The sequence below is a fragment of the Cataglyphis hispanica genome, chromosome 2 (assembly GCF_021464435.1).
Source record: "Cataglyphis hispanica isolate Lineage 1 chromosome 2, ULB_Chis1_1.0, whole genome shotgun sequence".
Taxonomy (NCBI): Eukaryota; Metazoa; Arthropoda; class Insecta; order Hymenoptera; family Formicidae; genus Cataglyphis; species Cataglyphis hispanica.
Window position 1 is genome coordinate 3,296,883 of NC_065955.1, and position 26,388 is coordinate 3,323,270.

Below are 26,388 nucleotides of genomic sequence, written 5' to 3' on the forward strand. Positions count from 1 at the left end.
GATAACGAAGAACAATCCACTGCCAAAGAGAGCTTTATAATTTTATACGTCACGAAATCGCTAAGAAGACGTCGATAACGCAACTTGAGAAAAACATCGCGTACATCTTTTTTCGTGCTCGTTTAATTACGATCACAACCCTGTAAAAATAAACGCACATTATCAAAACGGTAACAAGTAGATAGAAAGAAGAAGGAGAGGTAGACAAATCCGCGCCGAAGTCGGTGATATGTGTCGCGCTGGCTCCCGGAGCCTCGATGACCTTGACCCCGCGAGCATGAAGCATCCATCGAGGTCAGTGGGTCTCGAGGTTGCTATGGCGCTCTTCGGCATGGTTTGGCTGTTGCGCGTCCGGTCTGAGATGCGTCGTTGCTCGAAATGTCGACACGAGGAGATGCTTGCACAGCAGCAACAACAGCATCAGCAGCAAGTGCAACAGCAGCACCATCATCATCATCATCACCACCAGCATCATCAGCAACAACGTACTTTATCGCAGGCCACTAGTCTGCTGCAGACAATGTCCGATGACGGTGTTAGCTCTTCCGCCAACACTCTGTTCACATTGGACACTCCTGGAGCGGCTGGCCCGGCCGGAAGTTACTGCGAAGTGCACGGATATGTTCAGGCGAAAGAAGGTAGAGTGCTTTTCATCTCTCTTACATCTTATTGTTCTTGTTAGGGCGATTTTTTATTTATTTGCGTTAAGTAAAATTTGATGTACGCTGAAAATAGTTAAATATAGTAGAATACGGTAAAGCATATAATATATATAAGAAAAAAAATTTGATTTTTATTTTCTCTCAAACTGTCAACTGCGTATCGTGTGCATTATTATTAGCATGCGCCTTTCGAATATTCTTTGAAAAGTCGGTCAGTTAGAATGTGAGCTTCGAGCTACTAAAGTTCCAGATTCCTTAGAAAATGGAATAGAGAACGAGCAAAGATACGAAAGTTTTGCAGAAAAATTGTGTACGAAATTTAACCGACGTTGGCTTTTATCGTTCGTATCGTGAAAATACCATCGTGCAATAATGGAAGAAATCGTTTCGAGCAAAAACAGACTTAACAATTCTTTGCATTTGCTTAAAATATTATTAAAGATTAAGCTTTTGAAATAAAGATGCCGTGGAATATGATATGAGATACAAAATAATAAATAACGGAGATTATCGATCGCGTTACGACGCTACGTTAGGCAACACATATAAAAAACTTTTTTGCTACTTTTATTTTTACTAGACTATTTCGAAGCACACGACCTACTTTGATTTCTCAGTCAGCTTTACGCCATAAATTCAAAAAGTTTTGTTGCGCCTCCGTTTTCTCCGATCTTGCTCCGGTAATGCGGCTCCGGCGTATTGCAAGAATGGAAGAAAACTTTTTGCCGAGTATCTATCGCGATGCAGTGAAAACACGAAACTCGGTCGTTAGGAAACATTATCGACAAGACAGTGACAGATGACGCGCGCGTTTTAAAGCGGCATTATTGTGCGAATAATGAAGGGGAGGACTTGTATGAGAAGTGGTACTGTCCGATCGGCGCGCGATAACGGATGAAACTTCCGTTCGTCGCGCGAGTCGCGCATAAAGAGAGTTTTCCACGAGCTGTTATATTTATCAATGTCCTTCATCTGCCGCGGCCGCGACTACATTATGACGAGTTGCTGAAGGAGTTTATTATGCGCGGCTTTTATGCGATGCCTTCGTTATCTCGTGGACGGCAGCGCGAGAATACGCGTTCCTTTCTATTCTCTTACAATTAAATAATGCGAGGCGAAGAATCGTGCTCGAGCTATCATTAGCCCGGTGATGAAACGTGTCTGAATTGCACCAGGTGCTCCTCATCTCGCGAATGTCAACGGGTTTCTCATTACGAAGCCTCCGGCTGGAAAATACTACGAGATAGACGAGTGCGGGATGCTAATGCACCCGCGAGATGTAGTTTAACAGACGAGCAAATTGTTTTCGGTTATTGTAGCAGATAAGCGAACAGTCGTTCTTAGCTCGCAGCTTTCATAGTTGAGGCTTAGTGAATACAGCCGTTCCGAGAATATACATTAGCAGGCGCTTAACGGTGGCGAAAATTACTCGCTGTTATGTTAATATCTGCGCGAACATTTAATAAGAGTCGAGTACAGCCTAGCATGGAAAAGGATTAATTTGTATCGTTGCATATTGCGTGCATTCTTCATGCATTATTATCATGCAATATCAACAAAATGAGCTAAATGAATAAAATTAATTATGATGATTAAAATTAAGACTTAATTATTAGCTTAAAAGTTTGAACAGATCGTATTTAATAACGTTTTAATCTCTTTTCATAAATTTGAATCACAAATTGAATAATTCTTACAATGTAAAATTTTTTTCCTACAGAAAATAATAACATACACGCGCGTGGTGCAAATGCAGTTTGTTCATTGTCGCGATTTCGACGACAGAAAAAGGAACTCCGGATAGAGTACGAGTTAAAACAAATGAGCCAGAGGCTAAACAAAAATTTTATCTTTCTTGGATAATTATCTCGCTTGCGCGCCAAAGCGTCGCTTTTGCGCGTCTGTTAGTTATACTGCGACGTAACTAAAATTCGCCGAGCTTTTCCGGCGGAAACAAAGAAGAACGACTGGCGAGAGAGAGAGAGAGAGAGAGAGAGAGAGAAGAGCAACCGCCGCTTCGGCGAGGATTGTTCCCTTTTTCTCTTCGTCTGGTATTTATCTGTGGTCATGCACCTACACAGACATCAGCCAACTCTATTCGCACACATATACATACGACCTAGTTATGAAATAGTTTTCGCCTCTCGCGCAACAGCGACTCAGCGGTATCGCATTTTAAAGCTGAAAGCATGTTCGTGTTGTGTGCGAATGGTGGTCGTATTGTTTCGAGTTTATTATCTCCCACTCAGCTCACGGGCCGTTCTGCGAGGAGGACGCGGAAAAATTGGATAAAATGACGAGAAACCGATTGAAAAAGGTAAGGAAGACTGGAAAAAAGTTTCGGTCTTTCGCGATAATAATGCCGGAAACGCTTCTGCTAGAATCCAATCTTTCCGTAGATACCTGTTAAAAATAATTCAGATGATACGTGACGTGTATGTTTCGAAAGTCGATTATATTTTTTCGAATTTATTATTTTTTTTCTAGATCGAGATTAGAGAATAAATCAAAGATAAAAAAAAGATCGTGAAAGAATAAATGAGAAAAATTTTTTTTTCTAAATATTTGCAATGAAATCTTTCATTTACGGTACTTTTATTCGACGGAAATTTTTGCATTTGAAAGTGGAGAAATCTTTCAAAGTATGAAGAAATTATATTAATTAGCTGGCATAATTAAACGATTATAACGGACAAGAGTATTCTATACGCTTCTTCGTAATTCTGAATATATTCAGCATACGTCATTTCGCGAAAATAAAGGTAGTTAAGCGAACCAACGTCCAGCGCTATGCTGTACTAATGAGCATAATTAAAAAAGTCTGCTTCTGAAATCTGTCAACGCGCTTTCTATGTCACGTGTTATATTAAAAAGGAATTTCATGTGTCTGCGAAATAATGACGCATTCTTCATTTTACTCTCATTAAGGTATAAAAATTAATTTAAATTTAAACTATTTCTCAGTAAATTAATCTGAGATTAATTATTTATAAAATTGACAACATGATGCGTATGAATTGATAAAAAAAATCAAAAAGATAACAATCTGGAATGAGCATAATTAAATATTACTGATACATTTGTTGCAATTTTTCATTATTTATGAGTAAGAAACAATCTTGTATATTTAATTTTGACACACTTGGAAAGGAATTAGAAATGCTGTGAGAACTATTGCTTCCTTTTAATATTTCCAGCCAAAGAACAAAAGCTGCGCTGATTTCAAACATTTGTCTCAGTTTTAATTTTCACATTGTTCTATGTGCACACTGCAACCAAAATCTCTATTTAAACAGGGAAAAACGAGCACATTTTTTATTTGAAGTAAGTTTGAACAATTTTGGGTGAAATAATATTACTTTTCATTACTTTGTAACGAAATTTTAATTATGTGTCTAGTGACCAAAAAAAAAAATAAAAGAAATTGTCACATTTTCTACAATAAAAAAAATATTAAAATCTGCATGTATATACAAATGTACATGTTAAATCAAGTTAACTATTCCGATTATTGATGTGCAATTTGCTTTAATATTTCTGTACAATGATATTCTATGTAATCTGCTTTTGATTCTCTAAGAATATCAAATTTGCAGTGGATGATAGTTATACCTACGCGATTCCGTGAGTGAATTGCAAGCACTTCAAAAATTGCAAACTTTCAAAGAACATTAGACATATGGCGGTCGTTATTCGTTGATGTTCCAATGAAATGCGCAGGTAATGGTCGAAAGAAGCCCATCGAGAAGAGCAATTTGCGAGCCATCCTCGATAGATCCGCAGAGAATTTCTGTTCCAAAAGTTATAATTTCACATCTGAGAATTTTCACCCGATCTTATCTAAACTATACGTTTTATAAAACTTTTTGCGAAAAATCTGTGATGGTTTAGTGCATCATACAAACTCGAGAAATGTATTTTTTAAATTAAAGTTATGTATATGTGTGTGTGTGTCTGTGTGTGTGTATAAACTAAAATATGTAAGTAAATATAAAAATGGATATCTCATGACACATTATTCTAATTACTTTAAATGTTAGACTAGAATTACTATTGTTATTTATGTTGTTAAAATAATTTTTTAATTACGTAAAAAAAAGAGGATTGCTGGTATGCTCTTTGAAATTAATTAAATCTTACATGCACATTTAATTACGCTATGTACACCGTGCAAGTAAACAGCGCATTTCTTAATGAATCTCATATTACGTTAAAATATTACGAATTTTGTTGTTGCAGCACTATTACATAACTGGTTACGGTGGATCTTAAATTTTCCCTATTTCCATATTTCTCATTTGCTACAAAAAATTTTCTCTGTATATATATATATATATATATATATATATATATATATATATATATATATATATGTTACATATATTTATGTTTACTTTTATATGCCTATTTCATTATCTTCAATTTTCTTTTTCAATCTTTGGATTCTATAATTAATTTGAAACCGTTAGCTTTTTAATAAAATTGTCGGAACGTCAACAAGATTATATTTAATTCAAAATAAGATTCTAAAATTTAATTTTAATCTTTTTTGAAATCTAATTTTATACGAAGTCTTGGATACCAAGATGTCTGATATTGTAAGTCATAAGATAGGGTTTTCGATAAAATTTAGGCTAAAATGAAGTCGATTTTCGTGTGATAGAATTCAGTAGCTGGTGAAAGACGATGTGATGGAAAATGCGAGGTCTCTTGTATTTCATCATGTTGAACAAGTACAATGAACTCCATTCACTTCTGAGTTTTGCCTCTTACGAAACTAACTGCGCCAATTAACTTTCTCTTTCTCTCTTTATATATCACTATATATATATATATCACTTTTTGTTTTCTTTTCTATAAAACAATTAGCAGTGCTTGTTCAACGCTTGCCGTTACTCGCGTGAATGAAATCATCTTGTCTTGTCGAACGTCGCAAGACTTGAGAGTTATATTCATGCGCGATTGACCATCATAAAAGACAATCTCTTTCGTCGCAATTTTTTTTTTTTTTACCTAACTAGCCGCTTTTTGTACCAACTTTAAGACTTCTCAATGACAGGTTTAAGCGACATACTAACTCTATTTCTTTTTTTTTAGCATTACTGACTTTTTTCTCACGAATCATTGCGTAAATGCGATATTCATGAATTATTGCACAAATATTATGTGCTATATGAATGTACTTATTACAATTACAAAATACAAAATACAGGAGTAGTTATGCGAATTTCCCAAAGGGAGCGATCCATTGGAAATATATGCGACAAGATGGAACCCAACAATTATCCACACCCGCCTAATAGTTTCCACATATCATATTAATTTGGGACGACCAAATCTGCTTTTCATTCGTCTGCAAATTCCGTGCAACGCTCCGCTCGCATGAACGGCATTTCAGACTAAATGGATAATTAGCATTAATGAAGACGTCAGCGTTTTCGTACGAGTATCACGAGTGTAATAGTTAGAGCAATAATATTATATTAATTAGTTAATTGCGCTATTCCAAGCAATATTGTGCTTGGCATGTGTAGATATATGTTTATGAATGTGATGTAAAACCTAACAATTGCTTATATACGATTGTGTCAAAATATTACTTGGCCGAAAATTTGAAATTATCATATTTAAATTATATTATTAATTTCTTGAGAGTGAAATAAATTATATTGTTTTCTCTTTCTTTTTCTCTAGAAATAAGAATTGTTCCCTATTGCATCTAAAAAAACATTTTCTTCTTTTTGAAAATAAAATTAATAATTTTTTATACTATTAAACGCTACTAAAGATATTTAAATTATGTACAAGATGAAAAGGTATTGTAAAGTAACATTCCTTCCCGGATTACTTCGTAAATTTGTTACATTTATATTCTCTCAACTGCGGCAGATATTAACAACGTGTATTATGCTGCACTCGGCGCCCCATCAAGAAGATAATGCAATGAAATATACATGATGGCATTGTAATTATTTCTGAAATGTGCGAATACAAACGTATCAAAAGAAGATTATCGTGAAAATATCATGAAAATTATTTATCTGATTTTATAAATTTTATGAATAAGATTTTTTCTTAAAGTTCAATGCTTAAATTAAAATGTACCATGCTGTACGATTTCATCAATCATTGTAAAAAAAAAAATGTTATATTTTTGCATCGAGTGACGCAACAGTGCGTTAACCTCGGTTCATTTCGCTTTATCAGAACATTCGGCATTATATTGCCCGCCATTCCGTTCGCAAGAGGACGTAGTGGAGCGAGAATAACTGGAATCGCGAAACGCAATAAACGACGAAAGCTACGAACGCAACTCCGTAGAATTTGGCTCGCGGGATTGGAAGAAATAAAGTCGATGCAATCTCACTAATGTTCGTGTTAGGATCGCGTCTAAACGGCCGGCTCGGCCACGACCTACGATGCGTTTCTGGCATTCCCTTAAACGCAATGATGCATCATCGGTCAGCCATTAGCGATCGTCATGCGGCTAACTCGCATCTCATCGGGATGATTATCATCTGATGAAATTATTGACATCCTCTATGACGAGTTAATATTCTAAATTTTCTTTTTCTTTTCTCTTTTATTTTATTTCAACCATTTCATTTCGTCGTGAAATAAAATTGTTCGATGCTCTCTGTGCAGGTTTTGACAGTATAAATTGCGGGAATTATTAACTGAAAAACATATCGCGCCAAAATCAATGCCATGATAAATGCGGGAATCATATTTATTCTACTTACATCTCGCTAACAATACTCATAGACAATGGAAGAAGTAGATAGCGATACGATTCCCCTCCTGTCTCTCTCTCTCTCTCTCTCTCTCTCTCTCTCTCTATCTCTCTCTGTCTGCTTCTCACCCTGAGGAAAACCGACCCGTACAATGAAATTTCTTGCACAATACCATGGCAGCATTGCGCGTAGCGGGCAACAATGGCAGCATTTCTGATGCTGCCGTCTCGGCTCCGAGCACCGAGCTCGACTCGTGATGTCACGTAGGAAACTCGATTTTCTCACGATTAAGTAGCTATTATTATACGTTATGACTCCTGCGAGATCTCGATTTCCTGCGCCAGACGGTCCTTCGAGAGAACCCTCCCCGCGGCATAATAATAATTATGCCAACTTGAGAGTATGACGTTAGCGGAAATCCCATCTCTCTCTCCTTATGAAATTTCTGCGGCCTTTTGATTAATTGTGTTGAATATTTGCGAGGGCTAAAGGCGGCTGTTAATTCAGAGATTATTGGAATTATTTTTATTTATTATCTACCTTGACTATTTCTACATAATTCATATTTTACGTATGAATATAATTTTGTAGCATATTTTTCATGCAAAAGCACTCTTACGCTCTGTATTATGTAGTCAGCTACGAATTTGATTTATGAATCTTTCAGTTTCCTTCAAATTACATCGTCAATCCCGTGACAGGCAATTTGCCTGTCGAACATTAATCGTCGGCCTGCTGTGATATTGTGCTCAAAATTATATTGCATATCTCATAATTTTTTCGTAATCGAAAAAAACAACATGAGTCGAGAGAACAAACTCCTCCTGCGAATTTAGAGCAATTAAAACTTTGTTAACGGCGAAAACAAGTAGCGTGAGACAGTCGTTGAGATGGTAATCGAATGATTGAGGAAAAATTTGATAAAGTATTAATATTGCGGGAGTAATTTCCAGCGAGTAATTAGAAAACTGCGTCCACCGCGATAGCGGATTCATCTTCGCGGCGTTAGCTTAAACCGATTATCAACGTCAGTCTGCGTAGCAGACCGACCAATGCCGTAGCCGGTCCGATAATAAATATATGAAAGGTTTGATAAATTGCTCTCGCGCAAGCACAAACACGAGCGCGCGCGCGCACACGCACACACACACATACACACAACATATATGTATATGTACAAGCTTGCTCAGACACTACCGCTGCACGACGTCTGCCATTTATCTTATGTACTCCATCGGCTGTATGGAACTTGATCATTTTCGAAAGAGGAATCTTCGAGCGGAAGAATTCTTTGCGAGTCGAAGATTAACCGTTGCATAATTTTATTGACATCCATCAATTTTGCACATTCGCGGCTGATTCAAGGAATTCATATATATCCCGGATGCTTGATCGATAAACTTTGTAGGAAATAAAAGCAATATGTGTGTACTTGTAATAGTAGTTACTTGATAAATCGTGATAAGAAATTTCTCCGCGCGACTTTGCATTATATGCATTTTATTTGGCCTTTTCTTCGATCTTTCATCGTGCAAAATAACATCTACTGTTTTTCTGCGAGAAGATTACCGCGATTAATTAATTACTCGTGCGCGAGATACAATAATCTTAACGCGAGTTTAAAAAACTTGGAATAAAAGCAAACAATCGCACGTGTGTTCTGTTGATCGCATGGGACGATCTAGGATTATGTAAAAATGAATTCTCTGTATTATCGTTATTTTATGTCGTTTCCCTATACAAGTACATCTATGGAAGGTTATATGGAACGCATATCTATGTATCTATATACATATAGCCGTCTTTGGTAGGAAGTATTCAATGTGACTACTTCTTCGCTCGAGAAATGCGAAGGAAATGAAGATGAAAATTAATGCACGCGCCAGTCCTTTTGCCAAGAATATAATATTATCTGATCATAAGAGATGTGAATATATTTGCGGAAAGTGTATTCAAGGAATAATATCTTGAAATAATTTCTCTAGAAATTCATAATCTTAATTAAGCAAGTATAAATGTATTAATTTTAGATGGCATAAATTTGATTATCAAATTAGATGTATCACGTTATCATAATGTAAATATATATTTGCATCTAAGTAATATTATACAATTATAAAATATATATTATTCTTACGATTGTTCATATATGTTAAAGAAACTTAAATGTGCATACTCATTTTAGTATCCGTATTATTTATTACACTTTGTGTGCCATAAAGACTCTATCATCGGCACCAAGTTGCGAATAATGCAAACAAAACACAGCACGCCGAGCCAATGTAAACATTCGTCGAATATTAATTAACTATTCTGTTTACTATGTTTCTGTACAATAATTTGGAATTGAGAACGACCGTGTCAATTAGGTCATAAGCACTGCATACTTGAGCGAACAAAAAAAAAAACACGTGTGAAATTATTTTACTTTATCTAAATTTTATGCATTGTTTCGTACAATTGTGTCGTCATTTCTAATCGAAACCAATAGATATGATAATATCGAAATAATCATACGATAAAGTCTGCTTCGACCAGAAATTGCAATAGCACGTCGTATATCTACGATTAGAAGCTATGAAACGCGGGAAATGTCTCGCGCAATATAATAAAGGTTCATTATGATTTTTATGAGGTCCTTTGGGAACACCAGTGACGCCGTTAACGTTCACAACGCCGACTTTATGTCAGATTTTTGCAAGTCGCATGCTCGGTCGCGTGTTAACGAAGCGCCGGTGCGGCGTAATTAAGTCGCCAGTTGTAAAAGTACCCGGTAGGTATAGAAATGTCGGCGATGGTATTCGAATGTCTCTTGTTCCAATTTTTTTACGCCGGCTATTCGCCAACCGTCTCTTTCCACTCGTCCGCATGTGCCATTCCGTCCGCATAATCCGATAAACGTGATCCGCATCTTGAGCGGGAATTGGTATCGGACTATCCGCGGTTCTGGAACAAGTTCATCAAGGAGAGTCGTTTAGCAAATCGATAAGCTGCCTCCAATCATCTTCATAAATGCGCTTTTAATTAAAAAAAAAACCTGCATTGATTATGACTCATAATTTATGAGCAATGCATACTTTATCAATCGAAACGCACATGCAAGTACGAAAAAGTATTTTTATTTAGAAATATTCACATTTCAAATTTATATCTGAGATAGGGATAAACCGTGCAATTATTAGATCCCTAAAACACAATTAAGCTTTATTCTCAAATGATATTCTTCATATGTGATATTATGTATACATATAAATATTAAATATGTATATACATATATAATTATGATATAACTTGTAAATAAAAATTATCTCTAATTTATATAATTTAGTCGCACGTTTCTCTCTTAAAGGCAAATATTTACAAAGTGTTTTAGTATAATATAGCTAAATACTAATATGCAGTCCGCTGCGTTAAAGTAGCTAGATATATATATAGTTTTACTTCTTTAGATTAGAATATGTGAGTTTTATGTGTACTTGCGTTGATAACGAATTTACATCGTTATCTTGTAGCAAAATTTCACTACGCAACAAAGCTATTAACCGCTATACTCAGATATGATGCTTTGTACTCATTGTCAAACTCAGACGATGCCCTGCAGTCGATTGGCAATATCCAAGTTGCATTATGGCAATCTCTCTATATTATAAACATTAGATCACATAGCTAAAGATAAGAACAATAAACCCTTGAAATTATATTATTAATATATGTGCACCTATATAATTATACATTAAATATGTAGAATGATTAACTTTATATCTATTTTTCTGTAAATTATACGAAAAGATGTGATTTTTTGTTAAATCTTTAAAACCGTATATTATAACTTTTTTGTTTCGTTTTATAATTCTTATTTAACAGTGAAACGGTGCGTTAATCAAGAAATATTTGTAATTGCCATGTTATTTAGTGCTTTAGTATACGTCCTAACTAATCACAAATCTAATCAGCTAGGCTCATTACGAATTTAGCGGTGGCGCAAATTCGTGTGAGATCATTGTTTATAATATTGTATGTGCAAACGCGTATAATGCGATATACATGTAATGTTATGTAATGTCCTGAATTCTTCGATTGATTGGAGCGCAAAAAAAAAATCAAAACTCTATTGCTTAATAATATATAAATAATACACGTTTAAAAATGATTATATTAGTATCTTTCACATCGATTATTCAGATTTTGAACTATATTGCATAAAGTATATGAAATTATATTGTCATGCGTATAAGGAATATAATTATAATTTTTAAATAATATTAAAATGCAGAATTCTATAGAATCCGACATAAGAGTGGAAATATGAATTCATTCTACTTTTTTTACAAATTTAATTCATTCTGTTGTATTTGTCCAATTTTCGCCTTTATTGCCATGTTTCATACACTCTTTTACGGTTTCTCGGAACAACGCGGCGCATAAATGATTCTGGCGAACTGTGAAAATAAATGTTTACTGATCGCTGTAAGCGATTTACCGTATGCAACAGAATTTTCGTTCTATCCGGTCGTACCGCAAGTGATTTAACTGTGCGCTACGTGCTGCATCGCGCGCGTAGCTTTACGGTGAACATTTCACGCGATATCCGACGAAGCTATGCGAACCTCACCCACCACCATTCTCTCGCACGACTTCATTCTATCTAAAATTCGCAGCGCAATGCAAAATTGCGTTAGTGATGGATAGATTGAATGATCCTTTTAATGGTCGCGCAATAGTCCGAAACTATTGAAGATATCTATACAATCCAAGAGTTTTATTCAAAATAAATGTATGGTAAGAAGAAGATATATATAAAACGAAATTATTTCATAATACATTAATTACACATAATTCAAAATTAAATCATTATTTCATAAATTTTATTATGAATTAATTTTTATATATATTATATATGTAAAAGGAAATAATCTTTTTTTAATATATACGGAGGATAATGTAGTAAATATCTGAAGTATATAATTATACTTGAACATGACTATAACATAAGTGAAGAAAGATCATTATATTTGGCGATGTAAAAATAATTTTAAATTAAAAATTTGTAATTTATTTGATTTATTGGTAGTGTTTGAAAAAATGTGCAGAAGATGGATAATAATTTTATCTTTTCGTAAGAAAATGTCTATTTCGTTTCTATCCGGAAGCATACTCGAGCGCTATCCTGCTTCTGGCACGCTTGAATATAATTAGTAGTGTTCGCAAAATTTTACGATCCCGTCAATTTGAGTGCATTAAGCCTCACCTCATGCAAAATCAAGCATCGTTTCTATCGAGTATGCAGGATCAGTAATTGCGAAAGGATGCGCGGCTAAGAACGCGGAAAGCCAGGCACAGCATAATTTGATGAGCGATCGAGCCGGAAATAATTTTATTTCGACCATGCTCTCTCTTCGACCGCCTTGCTTCTACCACGTAAAATTCATTGTAGTTTTTAAATTGACAGAAATTAGATTGCGGAGCCACGATTTGAATATCATCGCTCGCGATAGAAAGTACGACGATTGTAGACAATCGCAAGTGTCCTTTGATTCGAATATTTTAGAATTATATTTGCTTTTATCGTATGAATTTCATTATAATTTAATGCAATTTGTATCGTCGAAAATCTGGTAATATTAATATAATTATATTGATGACTAAGAATATATTATCAGTTAACGATGGCGATGATAATTATTAAGTTAATTTGAAACCCTAATCCAAATAATTTGATTATGCAATCAAACCCAAATATTAGATTTTATAATTGAGGGCGAATATAAAAGCGAGGTAGAATGTCGAATATATTAAATTAGAAATATAACTCACTTTCCTTGTTGCCCAATTCTACGCTCGTCGACCATGAGTTTGCTCATAGAAAAAATTATAAACATTTTTGAAATTGAAATACGTTAGCAACAATAAATTCACGATTTCATGTACACGTTACTATGATTCGGGCACGGTAAATATGCACGCGTGAACATCACGAGCCATTTCGCACGCTCGGAGCATCGCGACGCCCGACGCCGGGCTACACGTGGCGCCGACGCGTTAACGCCCCTCTCGTACTTTGCCGAAGACGGAAGTTTAGCCCCTGCGACACGTAATTTCCACACCGGCGGAACTTTCCAGTCTGTGTGTTGCACACGGTATGAAGAGGACGATGAAGAGACCGAGAGAGAGAGAGAGAGAGAGAGCGACGACGACGAGGAAGCCGACGATAAACTGGAGCTCGTTAACATCAACCGTGGACCTGCCCGTACAAGATACGCTACTTCTGTAAATAACTTTCAACCCTCCTGTTCCTCCAGCGAACTTTCCCACTTCCGTCCGCAACTTAAAGAGAAGGAAGGGGAGAGTAAAAGTTTGACAAAGGGGCGAGATAGTCTTGTAACGATTTTTTCATGAAACCGGAAACTGCGAAAAATTAAAAATTATTCGGCGTGTAAACGTTTGTACAACGTTTCTCATATTCTCTGGAAAAGGTGGAGGATGAGAAAGTATTAAGTGGAAAAAACGATTGGCTGCTTGATGTTATTTTTGATTGGTAGCGGTGGATACGAGAAGAATGAAAGAAAAATATTAATTCCGTCATACTGTGTGCTTAAAATATTTCATTTTTCAATGCGTGTAGTGAATTTATATACGCCGAATTTTATATATGTAAATTTAATTTTTCTACTTTTATTTAGCTGTTACTATATGTGCGTAATTTCGTTTTTAAATTAATTAAAATGTATTTCATATAAAAAATTAGATTTTTTGTCAAAGCCACATTTTTTAAATTAGTTTATTATTTTAAATTAAATACGCATAAAAGAAAATTAAAATTAATATGCATATTTACACATTGTCTTATTTCAAAAACGTATTTCGATGGAAATTCTAAGCTAATGCAGCAAACTTTTACATGTCATTACATTTACTTATCTGATAAATCAAACAAAACGCACTCGTCAAGCGCGAAGCGCATTAGTATTTAAAAATATTCCAACTGTCAAAACATATTAAGAAAAACTCGACGTTAAATAGAATCAGGTAAATTTTATCTCACGTCTTTTCTCGTAATCTTTTTTGCATTATACTATCGTAAAAGATACAAATTTTTTAATGCAACGCCGTAATATATAATAAAACACTGTATTCATAATTCCACAAAAGAGAATAAAAGAAATTAATGTATGATGTTGCGGTTAGAAGGGCAGAACGGAGGGAAGGCAGGCGAAACGGCGGAAAATTAACGAAAAGCCGGACTAGCGATATTTTCCATGGACGTTGCGCAGTTGCAACTTTTTTCATTGCTCGCGCACTTCGTAGTTGGTAGCCACGTAGTAAAGAAATAGGAGGGATAGAAAACGCGGAAATATAAAATAAATTGTGGGATATATTAAATCATGTATTTTGTTGTCGCTTTGGAGTATATTTTAATCACATTAGCTGCATGTTTCCTTCTATTTCCTCTTATTCCATTGTAAACGAGATCGCTGAAATTGACGTTTCGCGACAAGTTGCAAGTAACAGTTGCATTTCACAAACTTGACTTAAATATTGAAAATTGCCGATATAATAATGATATTCGTGACCATAATATAATGCAAATATATGCATATATATATATATATATATATATATATATATATATATATATATGGACATGACGTAAGTGGAACATCAACATTGCGGCCCAATTATGATATTGATGTAGCTATATTGTGATTGTATATGTCACGAATCGGATTTAAGTACCAATAATCTAATTATTATTCCGTGCCCATCAACGTCGTGCATCGATTATCGATACGGCCGCGTCTCTAATTGCAATTCCAGCCGTTGGCCTAGTAAGAGCCGCGATGGCGTCGGTTACATTGGACTAATTATAAAGGGATGACGCTACGGGAATATGTGATTGCTTCGCAATCAATTATCACTATATGCAATGCAAAGGCATTTCTAATGATGTAACAATAGAATACTTCAAGACTGCAAGCAAGCTAAAAAATGACGTATCAGCGATGTCAGTCTTTATTTATGCAAACATTTTGTTAAAACATTGTTTTATCGTTAATTTAAAATGTATTGTTCTTTATCAATACTACATAAAATACAGGGTGCCATTATTATTTTTTTTTTTAATAATCACGAGTTGAAAGATTGGTGAGGCTTCATATACTATAACTATATTTCTATCGCGCGCATTTTGTATATTTCGAGATTAAGACATAAATCCTCTTATGTGCTTACGAACGTGGCAGCATCCGCTTTCGCAGTAACGTTTGAACCTTTTCCTTTCGCTCGGAGCGCGAAACATCAGATATATTTCGTCACGATGGCGCCTGCATTCAATGGGAAAGCGCCGTATACCCGTCATCGGAAAGAATTCCACGCGCGTTTCACATACCGACGTCAACGTCGCGCCGCCAAAGCTGAGGCAGGTGGAGAGGGAAATTGAAATAAGTCTCCGATATTTCTTGCATTCCACGTGAGAAATGCGTTGGGTTATATTTAGACAGGGTACCATTCGTCGCGGGAATCGTGAATAGGGGGTCGTTCGCGCCGCCGCCGAGAGCTCGAATGGGATTGATGTATATTTTTATCGTGATAAAATCAGAACACCTTTTGAAAATTTATAATGCAATAACACCCTTGAGACGACGCTGGCCGGCGCTGCGATATCCCCTCCCCCCAGCTTTGTGGGGGTATTCATGCGAAATGTTTGCATCGCAAAAATGAAAAGCGAGACGTTCTTGCAAATATCAAGGATTCGCAACTTTCTCTTATTGATAGTTCGAGAAAATCGTGTGACATTATTCCAGCATCTGTTCGAATTTTGCTAAAAATTTTGAATATTCGTGAAAAATTTACGTGAAACGAAACATAATTCTCCACGGTACTGATGACATTTTGAAATTGTCTTGCATGGGTGAAATTACTTTCGCGATGCAAACTGCGGCATCAGAGGAGAAGAGGAGACGTACAAGTTAGAGCAAATTTACGAAAATGAAATCTCTGAATTTTCTCTCGATTGATGCGCGGATAAAATATATTTTTCTCTACAGTTTTTTTTTTATCTAGAAATTTTTCGTGTATTCATACACGTATCTTGAGGTAAAAGGGAAAAAATATATTTTCAAGACGCTAAAGTGACTGGACAGACTAGGTGAACTCGCGCGTGTACTTTTAAAATTATCGCTGAAATATGGAAATGAAAACCCGAGGTGTGGTGAAATGAATTTATTTCTTTAACGTAAAATTACAGGTTATAAACATTTAAAAATAAAATATTAATTTTTCATCAGTTTTTGATATAATTTCAATAATTGCAGATTTTATCGAAAATGCTACCAATACCGTAGCAAACTAATCACATAATTCGAACAATAATTGTTGTAAGATTTTTCTATCGATAATAGATATAAAAAAATATAAAATAATGGGAATTGCGTCGTAAAGCTGTACAAGAATTTTTTTTTTCTTATTATTTATTGTATCATACTTATTGCTTTGATCATTTATTAGAAGTGGCAAGGATGTCAGTATTTCTTTTCTTCTTCTTTTTTTAAGAGAGAGAGTAGAAGCAACCGTATTATCTTGGCGAAAAGAACGGAGAAACTTAGATCGCTTGACCGACTAACGAGCGCAATTACAGAGAGCTCGGTATTGCGCGAAATACACAGGTGCTGTAATGATGTAACTTGGAAATTACCTTTAGGAATTGCTCACGCGGGAGCAATTAATACGCGATGCTCTCGGGGGCAATGCCTCAAAGCACTAACCATAATTTCAATTCATTAACGACTACTACACGCGCAAGACACTCGTGCGGCCAGCAAAGAAATGGAGAGTAATGCTCGTCACAATAAACGTAGAAAATTACAGATTACGCTGAAGCTTATTTTAACTCTTGAAAATATTATACAGTCTGCGGGGAAGAAATTAAACCGCATAGATGTAGCTCTGGCATTTTTCTTAAGAGAAAGATTGAAGCTTCTGTGCAAATCTATGCAATTTCCGATCTTCTTGGTACAAACAAAAGAGATTTAAGATGTAAAAGTTTGCGATATTAACATTTTTCGAACAATTATTCGTATAACTGTCTTCCTGACAAGAAAAGATATCGATTTTCCTCTGAGAATATTTTAATTAAAATACGACTAAAAGAATCGGTAATATTAGACATCCAAGAGAGAGAATATTTTTATTAGATATCTTATGTGCGTGCGCATCTGTCTCTTGGTAAATAAATCCATGTATACCTATATATCTTTTTACCTATATATTCCGCAATTCTTGAAGTTTTTTCATTGTCTACGTATCAAAGTACGCAAGAAAAATGCGGATCATGATAAAAAAATTAAGTTTTTGAAAGTCTCCAAATAATACATGCTTTTAATTCAGATAATGTTCAATGTTTTACGTTTCCCGAACCTCGTGTTGTCACGAGCCAGTCTTATCCCATTCGCCGTGAGCGAGCATCCTGTGTGGCAAGGAGAGTTACGGGCTCCTTCGACCCAGACGACGACCTGCGTCCGACGTATCCTCTCTGGTGCCGGTAATATATATTCGAGAGTGCAACGTCGCGCGAGGCGCGCTGCTCGAGGGTCCACTCGAGTTACGCGAGAGTAGAGGAACTATTGAAAATTATGTGACCGCCTTATCGCGCGGGAAGCTCTCACATTCACGTCTCGAGATTCGCGTCGGTCGTTAAGATCTTCGGCGGACGTGCGAAAACCTGTAGTTCGCTCGTCTTCCGACCTCCCATGCAACGTGTATTTCGTTTCGATGGCAATACATCAATTAAATACTAACAAGTTTTACTACACTTTTTTCTTATTATACGGTATGATATTCAATCAATTGTTTTCCATTAGCCCTGTTATATTTCTTTTTAAGGTTTGTCTCGATATACACGATACACGCGGAACAAATCAAATCCCCAGTCGAGGAGTGTCAATTTATCACACGGCATTTGTACGTAGCGTGCGAAGATCTAGAGTGTAGATGGAAACGAAATGAAATTCCTCGCTGCCGACCGGGAAACCGGTCATACGGTCCGCCGAGATTTTATCTCCGAACGCGTACGCTCTGGCAGATGGTAATACGTCTTTTCCTTTTCCCTCGACTGTTGCAGATATCCAGGAGTTTTATGAGCTGACGCTGCTCGACGAGTCTAAATCGGTGCAGCAGAAGACTGCGGAGACGATCCGCATCGCGGATAAATGGGAAGCCAGCGATGGGCCAATCACGCCGACCTTCGCCCAGAATGACGTGAGTACGGTTGTAATGTCTGTTATGCGCCCGTATTAGCCCGGCTATAATTCGGCTATTACTTACCATTTTTACATACGCGCGTATCAGATTGCTCGTTAGTCACGTGACGTATCTCAATCAGGTAGACGCATGAAAATCGATAATTTCGATGAGATGACATGTGTTTGACGTCGCGGAAAGAGATCTCTACGCTTGTTCGTCTGTTTACTCCGGGGAATAACGCGAGATGGTATTGACGAGATAGAAAAATTGAGATAGAGAGTCTAGACATAATTCGTCACGATGAAGGCTAATCATACCTGGCGCAGTACTATCGCGTAATTAGCACCGGTAATTGTGATCGGCGAATCGATTGACCGTCGTAGGATATCACGCGGGTCCAATCAATAGGTCAAATCGTCAATTTTAATTGCTAATTGCGAACCCTCCACCCGCAACGTCGGATGCAACGTTGCTACGTCATATCGACGGTATTATAGTGACGAACAATCGACGTGACATTTAGTCGGTATAGCGATTGCACTTAAGAGATACAATAATGTACCTCGTACGCCTCAGTTTTTAACTCGACTTTTAATATAATGTCGCTACGATGAAAACATTTGTGATTGTTATTCTGTAAATAAATAAAATAAATAACAGCCTCTGTTGTTTGCAGAGATTTTACGCGCTATTGTCACTATTTTTTTATGTTTATTAAAATTTGTGTAATTAAAATCTTCTCGAAAAAAGAACGTATCAAATGACAAATATGATATTTTAATAGCGATGCGTTATTATTATATTTGAGGATCTCTCTTCTCTACAAGAGAAAATACCTCTTTGTAACAAAGAAATATTTTTCTATAATAAGAAAAATGAACATTTTTGTTATCAAGAGTATTATATTTTAAAATTAAAATTTATTTTAAAGTATTATTAAAACTTAAATGCATATGCGTAGTATATTAATTAATATTTTTTTAAATTTCTTTTTAGAGACATTTTTAATTACTATGTATTTATATATACTTGCCAATATATTTTTATTCTTTTTTTATATTTTTACTTTTTAAAATATAATTGTATTTGTATAAAACGCGCACAGATATATCAATGAAAAACTAAATTGTTATATACATTGATAGATTTTACTATTTAATTATTAATTAAGATTATTTCTCAAAATGTGATCAATTCAATTTCATAAACTTAATCAAATATTGAAATATATATGAATAATCATACATTTTTATTTTTGAATTGTAGCAACAATTTCCGTTAAATTAATAAAATACGCAACTTGCATTTAAGAGCATATATTTTGTACAATTAATCAAAGATAATTTAAAGATAATCTCGTTTGAATAACATCGTGAAGAATATTAACGCAAATTGACATAGCAACACGATAAATATGAGATTTCGGTTTTGTTATCATCATCATCATCATCACCCGCGCACTTTCGGCTTCCTTTTGAACGCATAGCACAAACGACGACGTGACGTTTATATAGCGCATTCCTCGCGTTTATTTCAACGCGTGGACGTGGAAGCACGTACATGTATGTGTGAAAAGCGTCCCGTGAAATTCTTGTCTCCTTGGGGGAGCGTCGTAAACGAGCCGCATATCACGCGCGACGTCGTATAAAACGGCGTTAAACGTTCTAACACAACGCTCTTCGGATACGCATAGAAAAACATGCGATATTACGAACGAATGAACACCCTATATAACACCATATTTTCTTTCTACACGAATGTTGTTGAGTAAAATTTAAAAAATTTAAAAGCGTTTCTACCGTGTCCTCGTTATTTTTTGATATTTAAAAATTGAAATTTAAATAAAAATTCTCTTTTTCATACATAATAAAAAAAAGCAAAGCTATATATATGAGTTTACTTACGCTGTTATATAAATTGGCAAAAGCGGATTATATCGCGGATAACAATGTTTCGTGCCATCGAACGAAGTATCACCCGCCGCCTCTCTCTTCGTGTATGCAATAAGCTACATGATAGGCGGGGAGTGTCGACACGCGTACAGTATGTACACTTCTCCCATACTATATATGTACACGCTTTCTAATATGTAGTATCCGATCAAGTAAACATTATTGCATACATCGGTGCTTCGATTGGATTAACCCGTCATGCGCGATGGAAGATCGAGATTGTGTTCTATTTTCATATATTTCACTTATACCTTGTTTCCTCAGCAACCAATTAATCCTATGCAATTCAAATAACATTTATATTATATCTTATCTAGACAAGTACATTTGGCGATTATAAAAAATTATTTAATTTATTTTTAGAAATTTTATTTAAATATATTTTTTTTTTAAATTTCACATGCACGATTATCTGAATTTATTTCAAATTAATATATGTAAAATACTATCAATAAACTACTATCAAGAAACAAGCTGATATTTTAAAAATTGAAGCAAGAATAATTTTTTTTATCACTTGAATTTGAAATAGCAACTGACTCGGGAAATAAAAATGCCAATTATGGGTTTATCGAATATTTCATAATTTAATATCTTATAATGTCGGATGCTTTATTATCGCAATAATCGCTGATAATTAAAATTTACTAAACGCAAAATCTAGCTGATTGAAAATGATTTCTGAGTAACATTGAAAAATATTTTATATTCCCAATTGTAATTACTGGATGCATTGGAGTGCTAAATACTTATTATGCAAAATGTTTACATATTAATTTGTTCATACATTTGGTACATGTGATAATAATAATAATGCTCAAATATTTCATTCGTAAATGGAGACTTCTTTTCTCGACCAATTTTAACCCTTTCGCTACTACGGGTGACTATAGTCACCCGCCACGAGACTGACACGCATACCCGACGGGTGACTTTAGTCACCCGCTCGAAAATGGAACCAAATGTTAACACATCTTGCGCGGGTACTTTGCCACCGAACTCTCATCGGGTAGCGGGCGATTTTTACAATTCGTACGAAAATGACTTCACAAAATAGTTGTAGTTTTGAAACTTTAGGTTTTCGCAATAGACATTGTGGCAGCTTTATGCACCCGTTACTATGCTCCCGATCTATGTATTTCGTCTACATTTCGTTTTTGAGAAAAAGTCTTGGCCCCGAATGCTAAAGACTGCGCGCGCTTAATGTTCCCACTTTCGGCACGGCGCTCCGTTCTAGACGAGGCACTCCGCGGCAAGGCCCGCCGTAGCGAAAGGGTTAAAAACGAAAGTAACAAACAAGACGCAATAAAATTTTGCTTTTTGAACAATTTGAATCTCGGGTTAAATTATTTAACTTTAGACAGTTAAAATTTTAAAAAATGTGTGAGAAAGAAATCATCGAATTGAAGAGCATTTAATTACCCCTTGCATAATGTTTTTCGAGATCGGAAAACGATAAATTGACGCAACAACGTCGAACTACGCATCTATCTATGTAACATGACGTTTGTCCGAAACAACAGTTAACAACTTTTAATGGCGCATTAAACGAGGGTCATTATCGTGCGAAACAATGCCGTTGTTCTTCGTAATAGTAATTGCTCTGCCGCTAACTGTCAAAACTTCACATACACATTGTTAATCAGTTACTCGTCGCTAGTTTTACAATTAAATTCAAGCAAATTGACAAGTATGCTATTGCTTCCCAAAATAGCACATTTATGATAAATAATCCTAATTACAGTTAATAGAACATTATCGTGCAATGTAACTAATATTTTGAGCAACTTTTACGTAAAATATGAAAGTTTTACGGTCAATTTTGAAAGATACAGAAAGAGGATATTTTTTTTCTCTCTCAATATAAATATACTTGAAAATTATTCTACAAATAAAGAGATGAGCGAGTTAGAGATTATACTTTAAATTTATGCTACTTCATAGTCCGGATGATACGCGCAGGAACGAGTTTAATAAATACACTCTTTTCTACGCTCTTTGCCACGCCCCACGAATATCCGCAAATCCGGCTTTAAGGAGCGTGCCAGGCATGGAATATTACCGTGTTGTAAACGGACGATATTTTCCCTGTTTGTTTTCCATTACTTCGCGAGAGATAGTCGTCGACGTTGCCGCCGCCGTCGTCTTCGTCGTCGTCGTCGCCGGTGGAATATGCACCGCTATGATAAGGATAGGTACTTGCATTCGCTGTAATGGAAAATTCTCTGCACCGCCGTTCGTCGCGAATATCCTTCCCCTCTTCCACGGTATCCGCCCCGGGTTCTCTTCTTTGCCGAACGAACGCGATTTCCCGCGGGAAACGCTGAAATTGATAAAGGTCGCTCGCTTTCGTTCTTCCGATCTTTCTTCTCCGCGAAACGGTGAGCGGGGACGCGGGGGGGTGGAGAGATTAAACTGTCGGTACTCGTCGTGTCGGTCGATTTAAGTATCGGTAAACAATATCGGACAGTAAGTAATTTAATTTTCCAAAGGCCGGACGCCAAAGGCTAAAGTCTCCGCAAACGGTATTGCGCGAACGAATGCATTTCTCACATTTCGCTAATTCTAAACTCGAGTATGTACAAAAATACTTTTTTGCAGATTATTTTTTGTTATGCAGTTTCTTGTTCAAATATTGAAATATCGTTTTCGCAAACAAATCACTCAAAATATTGTTTGTAATTCTATTAATGCAAGTGAGATCAAACACGCGTATATAGGATAAAGAAATGCCTGTAATATCGTTTTAAACTTTTCATTTTCACGGAATTCGCGATACAATTTCCAGCAGAGAAAACTTTCTCGCGGGTTCCATCGAGAATTTTTAGTTGCAATTTTTCGTCTACGGTAGCGAACGCGATTAAGGGCAGGAGGAGGGATTGCTCAGAGCTCTGAAGAATGCGAGAACTTTTCTCCAACTCTCTCGTGCTTTGAGCGAGCGGGGTAGATATTTTAAGCTGGTCTCACGCACAAAGCTGCTGCTAGACAGACAGCTGGACGCAAAGGTGCTTTTCGTTTTTCCGCCAGGCAGCTTGACATTTCACAGCGCCCGGACGCTATCAAGACAGATGGGGCATTACTTTACTGCTCGGCAAGTCCCGCAGATCCCTTTAAACTGGGTAGCTGCACGGATTTCAAATCGTAATTATTTCAGCACCGTAGATTGTAGACAGACGCGCGGAAAGATGGCGCGATTTAAAAACGGATTACCTAATCGTGGGATTACGACGATTTTTCTCCAAACGCGAAGATCCCATCGTTCGCAATGTTCTCTCTTCTCGGCGACAAAGGGAATTTATAGCGGCAACGTCGCCTGCATTGAAACCCATTTCCGTTTCCGATAAATGGAAGGAAGTCCAGACTGGAAAGCATTACCGGACTCTTCGATCTGTTCTAAAAATGCATGCGTTGCGGCTGACGATTTCATATTAATGCATTGTTTGATCTCGATCCATTCATTTGCGCAACAAAAATTTGTTGTTGTCCCAGTTATCGAAAAGCATTTTACAATATTCATGTTGCATTTCAAGTTTTATAAAAGTGCTCGATAACGTCATAGAAATATCGGATACAAAGCCGTGTTTCTCACTTTGCAATTCAAATTTTGTAATAGTACAAGCTATTTTACGTAACTTTTTATTATACAATATGTTTCGTGCAATGGTGTGATGGTAAATATGGCAAAAATTGTTCAATCGATGGAATAAAATCGCCACGCTAATAAAAGAGAGATACGTGTTATTTCAAAAGTAATTTATTTAACTCTGTATGGTTTCCACATTCAGTTTTATTTGTATAGAAATACATTTGTTATTCAATTATTCGAAGATATCGCGCATATTAAAAAAAACATATGGTTCCCGATTAAATTACCGCAAAAATTACCGCGATTAATGTTATGCGCACTATTCATCTTCCCGATTATTATTTTTTTTTTGTTTCCACACTAGCGAAAAGAACGAATCTTGCTCGATACTTATTATTGCGAGGAGAAACTCGAGCGGACTACCGAAAAACAGTATCATCCACGTATATCCCCAATTACGACTGCCGTGCTTATCTATCTGACTCCCACGTCTTCTCAACCCAACCGTCACTACAATCCTTCCTAACGAAGAGCCCGTTATTTCTTATCGCGTCAGCCCGTAAGAGCCGAAAGGTCGTCCGCGTCTCGTTTCTCTTTTGCTTTTGACGATAAGATAACGTCGGCAATAATACCAAGAGACTCCGGCGATGTTCGTTGCATTTAATTTGATCTCCACGGGATAACGACGCGCGTGTCACTCGCACGTGTTTTGCACAGTGACGTTATCGAACTTGCTTCTTGTTTTCCTATATGACGCGCGAAGTAGGAAAAAATCGCATTTATCATTACCATAGGACACGCATTTCAGAGTGTCTATCAATCTAAGGATTAATAAGTCTGAGTCGGGATTTGCAAACATATATCTCGTACAGAATTCTCTCAGATATAATATTTGAAAGCAAATAGAGGAAAGATCCCTTGAGATATAATGTTATTTTAGTATCAAATATATTTTAGATTACATGAATTAACAAGACATAACGATACGCCGAGAAATCAAGATATCATAGACTGCAATAATGTCCTGTTAAAATAAATATATTTTAATTGCAAAACGTCTTGTTTTATTAGATTAAAACGCTGATATCCATATAATTACCACGTAATAATCAAGCAAGCTGCAAAAATCAGCATCAAAAATCAAAGTTTACAATTATGTCTTTGATCTTTTTGTAATCGATAATTTGAATTTTATTATTCATATTTTTTTCAAATGCTCACATATTAAAACTTAAATATATAGCATTTCTGATTAAAAGAAAATTTTATGTATAATGTAAAATTTTTGGAATTGTTTATAATCATGCACATAGAAAATTCTGCACAAAAGAAGCTTAGAAGCGATGTATGTATATGTATAATATCACTCATTGTAATTTAATTAATCTTTATTTATATATCCATGCATTTTTATTTTTTGTACATGCATTAATGTATTTAGATTCAGTCCATCTCTTTCTGTCATTCGAGCTGCGATATTTGAATCTTTGAAATTTTTCGCTATTTATAATTCTCGGGAAAGTCTTCACTGATGAAATTTGCGCGGTTTCTCGTCGTTATCAACGTGTCAGCAAACGAATGAAGGGACGAATCGTCCGAGACGGGAGATCTCCGGTGATCCGTCGTCCCGCCAAATGATTTAAGACGCAATCTGTGAGGCGGTGGCAGTAGATGAGGCCACGACGACTATTGCGTCCCTTCTCGCAAAGGTTAGCAAACCGCCTCGTTGCTGACGGAACATTCATCACCCGGCTATCTCTTTTGACCTCGCGGGGCATACACGGTACCGGGAGCTAATATCCGCGGCAGGCACGATGCAAATATACACGCTCGGCTGCGTTTATGGCTTTGGGGAGTCGTAAAATATTCGCAAATTACTCCCAGCGAGAGTGACGTTGTACGTACTCCCTGTTGCTTCGTTATCGTTGGGTTCTTGTCCAACAAGTACCGTATCCGGCTGTATCCTTCAACCTGTTCATGTTCATACGCGAATTCATTAAATCTAAGTTCTCTTAATGCGCACAGATTTAAAGTTACTCTACTATTGTTTTTTTTTAATTTTGATTTTCTAGTATCGCACGATATGTAAGTTTTATTAATATAATTTATATCGTAAATTAGGTCTCCTTGTCGCAACGTACAATCGCAGCTTCACGAAAAGAGAGTCTTCAGATTATGATCAGTAGGATTAAACAAATCGACGAGTATTACATTAC

The 26,388-nt window shown here is 36.0% G+C and overlaps 1 protein-coding gene across 13 annotated transcripts in view; it reads left to right on the plus strand.

The window, feature by feature from the left end:
* Nucleotides 1-214: 214 nt before the first annotated feature.
* Nucleotides 215-26,388, plus strand: part of LOC126859014 (disks large 1 tumor suppressor protein) — a 236,832-nt gene continuing 210,658 nt past the window's right edge. For 2 of the 13 annotated variants that reach the window (XM_050609873.1, XM_050609875.1), the window contains exons 1-2: nucleotides 215-638; nucleotides 18,513-18,649. In XM_050609873.1, the coding sequence (XP_050465830.1) occupies nucleotides 230-638; nucleotides 18,513-18,649 (546 nt within the window). In that variant the 5' untranslated portion in view covers nucleotides 215-229. The remainder of the gene's footprint in view (nucleotides 639-18,512; nucleotides 18,650-26,388) is intronic. The other 11 variants (XM_050609885.1, XM_050609876.1, XM_050609877.1 and 8 more) reach the window with 8 other exon arrangements.